This window comes from Pundamilia nyererei, unplaced genomic scaffold (genome assembly GCF_000239375.1).
Source record: "Pundamilia nyererei isolate P.nyererei 1_Seehausen unplaced genomic scaffold, PunNye1.0 scaffold00309, whole genome shotgun sequence".
Lineage (NCBI taxonomy): Eukaryota > Metazoa > Chordata > Actinopteri > Cichliformes > Cichlidae > Pundamilia > Pundamilia nyererei.
The window spans coordinates 21,646-32,337 of NW_005187710.1; the positions used below are offsets into that span (position 1 = coordinate 21,646).

General features: G+C 37.5%; 1 protein-coding gene across 1 annotated transcript in view; it reads left to right on the forward strand.

Moving 5' to 3' along the window:
* LOC102199436 (H-2 class I histocompatibility antigen, Q9 alpha chain) overlaps window positions 1-8,388 on the forward strand; it is a 13,351-nt gene extending 4,963 nt beyond the window's left edge. Inside the window, exons 3-8 of the mRNA XM_005751381.2 lie at window positions 4,811-5,089; window positions 5,493-5,795; window positions 6,632-6,721; window positions 6,898-6,915; window positions 7,063-7,137; window positions 7,556-8,388. Coding sequence (XP_005751438.1) covers window positions 4,811-5,089; window positions 5,493-5,795; window positions 6,632-6,721; window positions 6,898-6,915; window positions 7,063-7,115 — 743 coding nt within the window. The 3' untranslated portion in view covers window positions 7,116-7,137; window positions 7,556-8,388. The remainder of the gene's footprint in view (window positions 1-4,810; window positions 5,090-5,492; window positions 5,796-6,631; window positions 6,722-6,897; window positions 6,916-7,062; window positions 7,138-7,555) is intronic.
* The last annotated feature ends 2,304 nt before the right edge of the window (window positions 8,389-10,692 follow it).

Consider the following 10,692-nt stretch of genomic DNA (forward strand, 5'->3'; position numbering starts at 1 on the left):
CTGTGATCCCAGTATCCTCGCTGTGATCCCAGTATCCTCGCTGTGATCCCAGTATCCTCGCTGTGATGGACGTGAAACTTTGCCCATAAAACAACGAGGTCCATCACATCTCTGCTGGTGCTGTTAGTTTGTTCGCGCTCAGTTTTCAGAGCAAATAAAACATCTTTCCAAAATAAATCAAAACCTTTAGAAGATTTTCTGCAACAGAAGCTTCACAGATTCGACCAAAAGTTCTGAACAAAAGTGCAAAAAGCAAAACGTGCGACAGCTTCTGGCCGACTCTTCCAGAAACTCCAGCTCACATCAGCGTCTGCTTTCAGTCCAGCTTCGAGCTCGTTTTCAGGTCAATTCTATGAACGAGTTCAAAGAAACTTCTTGAACTTTGTTGGTAATCAGATGCTTATCAGGTCGCTGCAGGTTTCATCCACCAAACGGCTCCAAACACAAACTGCATCTGGTCACGTGCTCGTGTTTCTCTGGAATAAAGATCCAATAGATTTGTTTTTATTTTCAGAGCCACCAGTAAAAACCTATTTTCCCAGTGGGAGTGTGTCACAGAGAGAACAGCACAGATGTTGAGTCTGAACTGTTGCTGATATTTAAACAGCACCAAACGCTGTGACATCATCTCCTGGAGCCACAGATGATGTTTAGCTGGAGTTCTTCACAGAGAGCAGCTCAGCGTCTGTGTGGAACAGCTGATTTACCAACATCATCATATTATCAAACCGATATCCAGAAAAACAGATTTCCTCGTGGACAAACATCCTTGTTGTTCCACATAAAATAACTGCGAGGCTCAAACTGTGTTTGTAGACGAGAGTCTGCGACGAGGAAGCCCGGCCACGAGAGGCCGACGTGTTCGCAGGGATTTCATCCGCAAAGTCACACACGAGAAAAACTCGATGCAGCGACTCAGAGAGGAAACGAACAGGTGTAGCGCTCAGGATGGAGGCGGGGCTTCTGATCAGCTGTTTGAGCCAGTTTATCTTAAATGTGCTGTTTAAAGCGTGGAAATCTGAAACATTCAGCCCACCGTTTACATCGAGTTCATACGAGCTGTTTTTCTAATGTGACGTCTCCTGTTCGTCCACATGAAGCTGAAGAGCAGCCTGTCAGCGTCTTTGATGGTTTATTATGGCGGCGTCGAGCCAACGCTGCCTCAGGGACACCAGAGATTCCTGCTTCAGTCAAAACGCTTCCTCTCAGTGAGAGAGCTGCATTTGTTTTTAACTCTTTTTGTAGGAGGGATCAGACTTAGATTCATTCTTTTCATCCTCAGTGATTCATATTCTTAAATATGGAAGCTGTTGTTTCATGGAGATATTCCAAAGGTCAGATTTGGAGCGTCTGTGATGAGTTCACGTTTATTAATATTCAGGTCAAATCTGGAAGCTTTGGAGAAACTGTTCACTGCAGCAGCTCAGACTCCATCTTTATTTGTCTAAATCAGAGCGGTGTCGTCAGCGGTGCTGCGATTAACTCTCTGCCAGTGACGCAGATCCTTTTACATCACCTGGTTTTACACGTCTGATAAAACACTAACAGGAAGAGGTGCAGAGAGGCGGAGCCGCCTCGTCTTCTTCCTCCATGCAGGTTAAATCTGTGGATGTAGCAGCCATCAGTTTATTACAGCTGCTACTGTTTGTGTAGAGTTTTGACTGATGTAGAGAAATAATTACTGAAACTAAATGAGTTTAAAGGCTGAAAGATGAAACGAGGCTCCGTGTATCAAAGGCTGTGTTGAAGTCTAAAAACAGGACGAATCATTGCTGTTCAGCATCTCTGGATAATCAGATGATCTCAAACTAGTCTGACTCTGTTGTGTGTTTGTGCCTGAAGCCTGATTGTGTTTCATCAGTAACTGAGTCCAGCGTCATCGTTGTTCTGCAGCTACAATGAGAGCAGAAACAAACTGGACGCTAACTGTCGATCAGTAAATGATCTTTGTCAGGTGGAGTCGGTGTAGTTCACCTCTGAGTCGTGGTGGTGCAGCTGCTCGTTTTCTAACCTTCAGACTTCAGAAAGAAAAGGAGGCGACGGGTTAGAGACGACTTTGTGACGTTCAGATGTCAGACCGTCAGCACCTGCTGGATCCACAGCAGCTTCCTGACAGCAGCTCGACTCGCTCGCCGTCTCCCTGCAGCGTCCGCGCGTCACATGGTGTCGCTCGCCCTCTCCTCACCTGCTCGCTCCACCTGTTGATCCTCTCAGCTGTTTCCTGTGGTCACTCTCTCTCCTCCTCACTGGCTCCAAAGCGTGAGCTGTAAGGTGTGTGGGCGGGGCGTCAAAACAGCTGTCGGCTTCGTCTTCCGCCATTTTATAGTTTGTGATGAGCTCGCCTCTCCTGGGAGCGCTGCCCAACCAGCCGACCTGGTGACGTAATGAGTGCTGTAACGACCACAAATCAGCGAGCAGGAAAATGACTATAAACAAGAATCACTTTGAATCCAAAGCTTCTCTCAGAATAAATCACAACGCTCTTAATTTTGTGTCAAAGCTGTGAAATGTGCTGTTTCACGTCCTCTTTAACTCGACATGTTTCCTCACTTTAACCCACAAAACTCACAGCGACTAAATCCTCAAGTAAACAACTTTAATCAACTTTCCCTCGTACAAAATAAATGAGACGAACTGAATTAAAAATACTGAGGCTCATCTCCAAACTCATCCACAGTACAGACATAATTACATGATTACAGCCCCGTGGTGTCGTCTAGGCCAATATTTGCCACTTTTCCAATTTGTCTGGTTACTAAATGATGTAAAAGTCGCCTTTTAATAAATCAGGACGCAGTAAAGGTTGGAGAAAACCCCGCCAGGACACCGTATTTAGCGCCAACGGGCGGCGTTTGAAAGCCTTCATGTGAGCAGCGAAAAAAATGACATTTTTGGCGGGGTCTTTGAACGCTGCAGACATCACGGGTGTGCGCGACATTTAAGAGCTGCAGGAAAAAACAGCGCTCTTGCTCGGTCACTGAGCTGCTTTACCCGGCGCTCAGTGACAGCTGTGACGCGTTTTCTTAAACTATGCGGGGCCTCCCCGTGTTTCTCATCCACTGTAGTTAAACTCCGATCAAAGAAGTTCTAGTGTGCTTTTCGTTAATTCTTGGGGCGATTTTTACATCATTTCTTTACCAGAGGGGTTGGAAAGGTGGCAAATTTTGGCCTGTATTGATTGTAACTCTGCATGTTCAAATAAAGAAAATATCTGATGATGCACTGAGGTGTTTCTCGTGGCTTTGAGAGTAGCGATATTATAAAAGCAGGAACAAGTCCTCGTGATGTCCTAATCTGTAGACTGTCTGCTCTCATCAGAGCATCAGCTATGCTCCACATCCAATAATATCATCAATGTGAATGTTTCAATGGTTTTAGAAGAAAAACGTGATCTTGTCACAGAGCTGAAAAACACCAAAGGGGCCAGGAGTCAAATTCATGGGGCAAATTATTATTTCAGTCCAACGCTGGATTACAGCAAATTAAATAAAAATGATAAATATCTAATGACTCAAAAAACATAAAACAGTGCTAGAAGCAGAAAGACCAACAGAAGGAAACAAACCAAGGGACAGAAAATACAAGCTGAGAAATCACATTTCTCTTCATTTCACACTGATTTTGTCTCATTTTAAAATTAAGGTAAATCTCAGTTTCAGTATATGTTGAATGTTTTTTTGTACCACATTTGTTTAAGTGTGTATTAACAGAAAAATTAACTTTAACAATTCCAACAGGTACTTAAAAACTCTTTAAAACAAAACAAAAAAGGTGTGTTGGCGGGGCATCAAAACATCTGTCAACTTCATTTTCCTGTTTTTGATAAGCTCACCTCTAGCGCTGCACTCCTGGGAGTGCTTCCCAACCATCCAAACTGGTGATGTAATGAGTGATGTAACGACTACATGACAGCGAGTTAAAGACTATAAACAAGAATCACTTTGACTCAAACCTTTTTCTCAGAATAAATCACAACGATCTTAATTTAGTTTGAAAGCTGTGAAATGTGCAGTTTCCGGTCCTCTTTAAATCGACACATTTCCTCACTTTAACCCAAAAAACTCACAGTGACTAAATCCTCTACTTTAATCAACTTTCTGTCAAACAAAATGTCTCCAAAATCATCCAGAGTGCAGAGATACCAAATAACATGACCACACCTCGCCCTGCGGGCTCACACATATAATTCTACATGGTAATGTAAACAAAATAACTGTGGTGACCCACTGAAGCTTTTCTTGTGGCTTTTAGAGCAGCGATGTTTTTTTGTTTTTTTTTAAATGGTAAAACATGCTCATAGATAAAGCATATTTAGTCTGGTGTTCTCATTAAGTAAGAAAATTGCTCACAGTTTTTTTACATAGTGTGCATTGTTGCACCTTGAGTCTCAGCACACCTGGAAATGATTTTTTATTTTCTTTAATTTGTAATTGTAAAACCTTAATCCTAGACAGACAGAGTGGACATATTTCAGCTTCATGGGAGAAAACCTTCAAGTGCTGAAGATAACTACCTTATTTTAAACAATAAATATCATGATATTTACTTTTCATTCAGCTTTTGTAGAGTTATGCTCTCAGACTCTCTCAAACTCACTTACCCTTAAATTTTTTAATGTGAAGTGGTTGGTCCCAAATTTAAAAATTCTAGAGAGATTTTTAAGGCTGAGACAGCCAAAGGTGTAGATCATCTGCTTTGTTGTCAGTGTAATAGTGTGTTCCTATGGCATGTCAAGTGTTCATGTTAACAGACGAGTGTCCATTTCTGTTATTGTAATGTGGGCAATTCCAATCTAATTCTTTTCTTTCAGGTGTTCACACTTTTCAGTTCATGTATGGCTGTGAATTGGATGATGAGACTAAGGAGCTCAGTGGATATTTCCAGTATGGCTATGATGGAGAAGATTTCTTATCCCTTGACCTTCCCACAGAGACTTGGACTGCTGCAAAACAACAGGCTGTAATCAGCAAACAAAAGTGGGACAGTACCAAAGCTGATGCCAAATATTTTAAGAACTACCTCAACACTGAGTGTCCTGAGTGGATGAAGAAGTATGTGAACTACGGGAGTAGTTCTCTGATGAGAACAGGTAAAATCAAATGACCAGATTTGTGTAATAAGCTATGTCATGAGAATAACATCCTACTGCTTCAGTTTTCCTGTTGTCCTTTTTTAAAAATTTTTCTCATCACTCTGTTCCTGTCTCTTCTGAACTCTCACACATTATTTTCATTTAAATCTTAATTCTTTTTCATTTTTTTGCCTGCCCCATTTCTTTTATTTGTCTTGTCATTCAAAACCTTCACACATTCGTTTAGAATTATTCACTTTCTTTGTGTCTCTTTTTAGGTCTTTTTTCTCTATCCTTCATTTTCTTAATTACATTTTGATTATATATACATTAATTTATGCAACAAAGGCATTCAAACTTAACAGAAACAATAATATTAGTATGCTGTTAATGAACTAAAAACTGTTGCTTTCCTGCCCAGAGCGTCCCTCAGTGTCTCTCCTCCAGAAGTCTTCCTCCTCTCCGGTCACCTGCCACGCTACAGGTTTCTATCCTAACAAAGCCGAGATGGTCTGGAAGAAAGATGGAATGGAGCTGCATGAGGGTGTGAACAAAGGAGAGGTCATCACTAACAATGACGGGACCTTCCAGATGAGTGTTCACCTGGATGTCTCATCAGTCAAACCTGAAGACTGGGACAGATACAGATGTGTGTTTCAGCTCTCTGGTGTGAACGAGGACATCGTCACCAGACTGGACAAATCAGACATCAAGACCAATGAAAGTAAGTCTGGAATCAGAAGTGATTAAAGTTAAAAATACACATTTTCTTTATTTTAAGAGTCCTGCAGTTCATGTGGTTTTATCTGTTAGTTATGTTCCTCTTCAGTCTATAACACTGATATGTTATACAAATATACATGTGTCCAATCTTGGATCATTGTGTGAGTGCTAACTTCCTAAAATATTTTCAAATTCAAATTTTATTTGTCACATACACAGTCATACACAGTACGATATACAGTGAAATGCTTAGACAACTGCTCGTGACCTAAAATAAAAGACTATGAATAGGATAGGAAATAAATATGAAAATTAAAATGAAGGGTAAATTTAACTAGGAAAGAATAAAATAAAATATAAAAATTAAAGTTAAAAATAAAATAACTGTACAACAAAATACACAATATAGAAAATATATAAGAATATATGAAGAAATATAGAACAATAAGAGCAGCTGTACGAGTAATAAATGGTAATGAAAGAAATGTAATGTCCAGGGTTGTGCAATCCACATATTTAAGTGTCTTGTCTTTTAATTTTTCCCAATTAAATGTTTTTAAAGTGCTGTAATGCAGATATTTTTATCCAGCACAGCTGCTCATTGCTGTCCATTCACTGTTTACTGTGCTTTGATAAATACAGAACCTCATTAACATACTTTTTGTTGAGCTTTGTATTTAAACATTTCTTTATTTTTGTGCTTATAGAAAAAAGTTTGCAAGCCTGTTTCAGTCTTTTATTTTATTTATATTTTTTTCCAGTATTTTTATCTAGTTGAAAAATGGTGTTCTCTTCTAAACTGCTTCTGATTGTGATTTGTTTGTTGCTTATCTACAGAAAGTTACCTTATCATGATCATTGCTATTGTTGCTGTGGTTGTTGTTCTCGCCGCTGTGATTGGGATCCTTCTCTACAAAAAGAAAACAAGTGAGTGACAAAAACAGGAAAAACATATTTTTAGTTGATGCTTTCATTTAAAAGTGTATAAGCAGCACAAGGCACAGTGTCATGGAAATGTGAATTACATTATAATATGACAAACACATAAAATAACTTATATAACTATAAGAGTTAAATTATTTTTATTTTCTCTTTTATTTCAGGCAAATGCTCCCAGCCTCGTAAGTAAAACTAGTGTCTGTTTTCTCTTATCTCTTATATAAGTATTTTTCTGTATTTTATGGTAAATAACTTTTTCAGGACTGTTTCTGAATACTTGTCAGTTCAGACAGGATGTGGACTAACAACATGTTTCTGGCCTTTTACAGCTATGAAGGATCCTGCGGTTACGGTGCCACTGAATCCTGATCCAACAGCCTAAATGACAAACAACCTTCCACACAGTGAGTTACTTCAGTTTAAACAAAGCTGCCTTGAAATGTGCTAAACTGCTGCTAACACATTGTAGCTGCACCAATACTTGGCTTTCAGTTACTTTTCATAAAAACTCTAAAAGTCAAATTATAGTAAGTTATATTGTTAAAAGGAAGTTGTTTTTTTTTCTGTTTGCCAGTTAAACATTAACTTACATTTTAACAAGTACAAACAGTGACAACACAACATTAATGAACTATTTATTAACTAATGTATAATAAAACTGTGCAAGATTTAACCAAATGTTTATGCTCACAAAGTTTACTAATCAAATATTTGACTGAACCAAAGTTCTTTTAGTTGTTAATGATTCTGTAAATATGTGGCAGATATTTATTCTAAATCATTGTTTTATAAAATCTTAATGTTGTTAATTTTTTTCTGCAGGTTTATGGAGATATATTGCACTCAAAAAAGAGGAATTGTCACATGATTCTCCTCCATAAAGTGGGACTAAATTCTTCAATTCATCAAACTGAAGACTTGGAAAAAACTTTGCACTAGTTGCACTTACTTATTCATTCATTACTTCAGTTTAAATTACTTGTTCAAATTAGTCATTAAAAGTAATTACAATTATTTGTAATCTTAATTACTTTACATTTTGGGGAAATAAATTTAAACATGAATTGGCAGATATTTAACAAATATAACATAAATGGTGACCTTATTTTGAGACTTCCCAATTAGGAAGGGGGATTTCTGTGATAAATATAACACCAATGGAGGGAAGTACCACATGTTTTAAAAAAGACATCACAGCAGTCTAAAATATTTTTGTTCATTGGAAATAAATAATAAATAAATATATTTTTAGCTTAGTATTGCTGGTGTTGGGGTATTCTCTAAATCCATAAATTACTAAATTACTGTTTATAGCAAATACAAATGTATTAACACCGATGTTTTCCCTTTACTGATGAGTATCTGTGGATGACTCCAGTCCTCTGCAGCTCTCAGTAATCAGACAGGAAATGGATGGATGGGCACTGAACTGTTATGATTAGCAGGATTTCTCAGTTATGCTTTAAACACATATTTTCCATTTGGCTTCTTCTACCTCTCTAAATCATTTTTTAACTTAATTTCTTGAAAATGTAAATCAAGTAGAGGGATAAAATAACACCAATGTTAGACATCCATGAACTTATGCCAAAGTCTCAGATCACAAGGCAAGGCAAGTTTATTTGTATAGCACAATTCAACAACAAGGTGATTCAAAGTGCTTTACAGAGACATTAGAAACAAGAACAAATAAAAAGCATGATTTAAAATTGATTAAAACAAGCAAATAAACTAACTAACTAATTAACAAACAAACAAACAAAGTGGATCACAGTGGATTTCCAAATTTTATACATAAACCGCTTGTACATTTCTTTAAAACTATTTTGTGTTGATTTTAACCAGACCTAGGGTGGTTATAATTTATGTCTTTGAGGTTATTCTCAAATAAAAAAGAGAATTATGTTGTTTCTTTTGTGTTTTTGGTCTAAAAAGTTTTAATCTTTGGTTTGTTATCTGATTTAGTTTAAATTGAGCTTCTGATATTCTTCTGTGTGATATTTTCTTGAAAATGCTTTCTGTTCATATTTAGGGATTTTAAAGGGCTTTTGCTCTCTTATGTAAACATTTATGAGTTAAACAGTGATGTTCAGATCACATGTGTTGGAATTATGACTTGTAAAATTGTGTTGCTGTTTCATTCTCTTTTATACTTTTGCCTTTCAATAAAGTCCCCAATAATCCAAATTTCTTTCTTTTTGTGATTCCATACACTGTACACTTAGCTACAACATGAGTTATGTCTAAGTGTTAAAAGAGTTTTTCACCAGGTAACACTTTAACTGATCTATTTGGCCTCAGTCACTTAAGGGAGAATAGGTTGGCAAGCTCCATGTGACCACAACAACCTGGCAGTGTGTAACTGATTTCTCTGATTTTTCATTTTTATTCTTTTTCTGCTGTCTCAGATGATTACACATAGACAGACCCTAACCCTTAGACTGGGGAAGGTCTGTAATTAATCAATGTCTTATTTATTAGCAGCAGAAATATTGGCAACACTTTGCAGTCACTCTGAGTTTCCCCGGATGAAAAGCTCATCTGCTCCTTTATTTCTCCAAGTGTAATGAATCACACACACGGGAGTTACTGAGATTTGTGGCAGGCAATTTACTGCAAATTCTGCTAAATTTAACTCCAAACAGCATCTATTGTTTTATAGTTATGCTTTAGATGTACTTCTTTATTGTAATGAGAGGCAGTGATGTTAATGGAACAAGTCAGATGGCTCAAATCTGTGAGCACAGTGCCAAAACTGGGGCTCTGTCCTGTATCTCTTAATTCAGACCTCATCCTGAGTATTTAGAACTGAGCCCAACAGATTCCTGCTCGAAAATAATGCTGGGATTTTGTACATGAACAAAATACATAATAATAATAATACATTTTATTTATAGGTGCCTTTAAGACCCTCAAGGTCACCTTACAATAACACAAGAACAATAGCAGCAATAAAATATAATAAACATGGAAAAATAAAATTTAGACATAAGGTAAAAGAAAGAAAAAAAATACTACCCATCACACATGTCAGCTGGTTTCTATGGCTGAATAGTTTGCAGTAAATCAACTCTGCATAAATCCTGCACTCCACCTTAGGACCACACAGTCCCCAGTCATTTCTATCAGAAGAATTCACTCTTTTATCATAAACATAGTCGTACTTCTTCAGCGTCCTCTCATTGCTGTCAGAGAGAAATACATGATTTACCACGAACACAAATATGTTTTTTAAAATTATTTTAGATATATTAGATGTCAGGGAAAAGGCTGAGAGAGGACAAAGATTGGAATCAGAGACATATTTAATAAAAATTAATTCTGAATTGAAAACTATGAAATGTTTACAACAGCAACGTTGATAGCAGAAGTAGAACTTCCAGAAAAACGTATTTTAATTCATTTGTAATTAATTTTTCATGGCACAGAATCAGCAGGTTGCTGGAAACATTATTGTGGAAATTTGTTAGCTGCACATCCTGTTCCTGTTGCAATCTCCTGTTCAACCAAATCCCAAAGCTGCTCTATTGGATTTAGATCTGATGACTGTGGACACCATCTGAGTGCAGTGAACTCATTGTCCTGCACAACAAAATAAGCTATCCCACTTTAAGCAGCCATTTAAAGATGGGTACACGGTGGGCATAAAGGGATGGACATGTTCAAAATCCAATCTCATGTAAGCTACTGTGTTTGTGCTAAGCGCTCCAAAGTGTGCCAAGAAAATATCCCCACACTACTGCATCTAAAGCAGTAAAGCAGCCTGAACCGTTGACATAAGGCAGGATGGATCAATGCTTTCTTTTTTTTTTGTGTCCCGTTTGGATCTTTAGCATCAGAATTGTTGTCTTGAGGCCAAGAAAGATGCCAAGCGGATTTATTTTACCAAGTGGATCTTCATGGCCTTGCCATATTGGTCCATTTGATTGACCTTTATTATAATTATGAATTTATTTTAT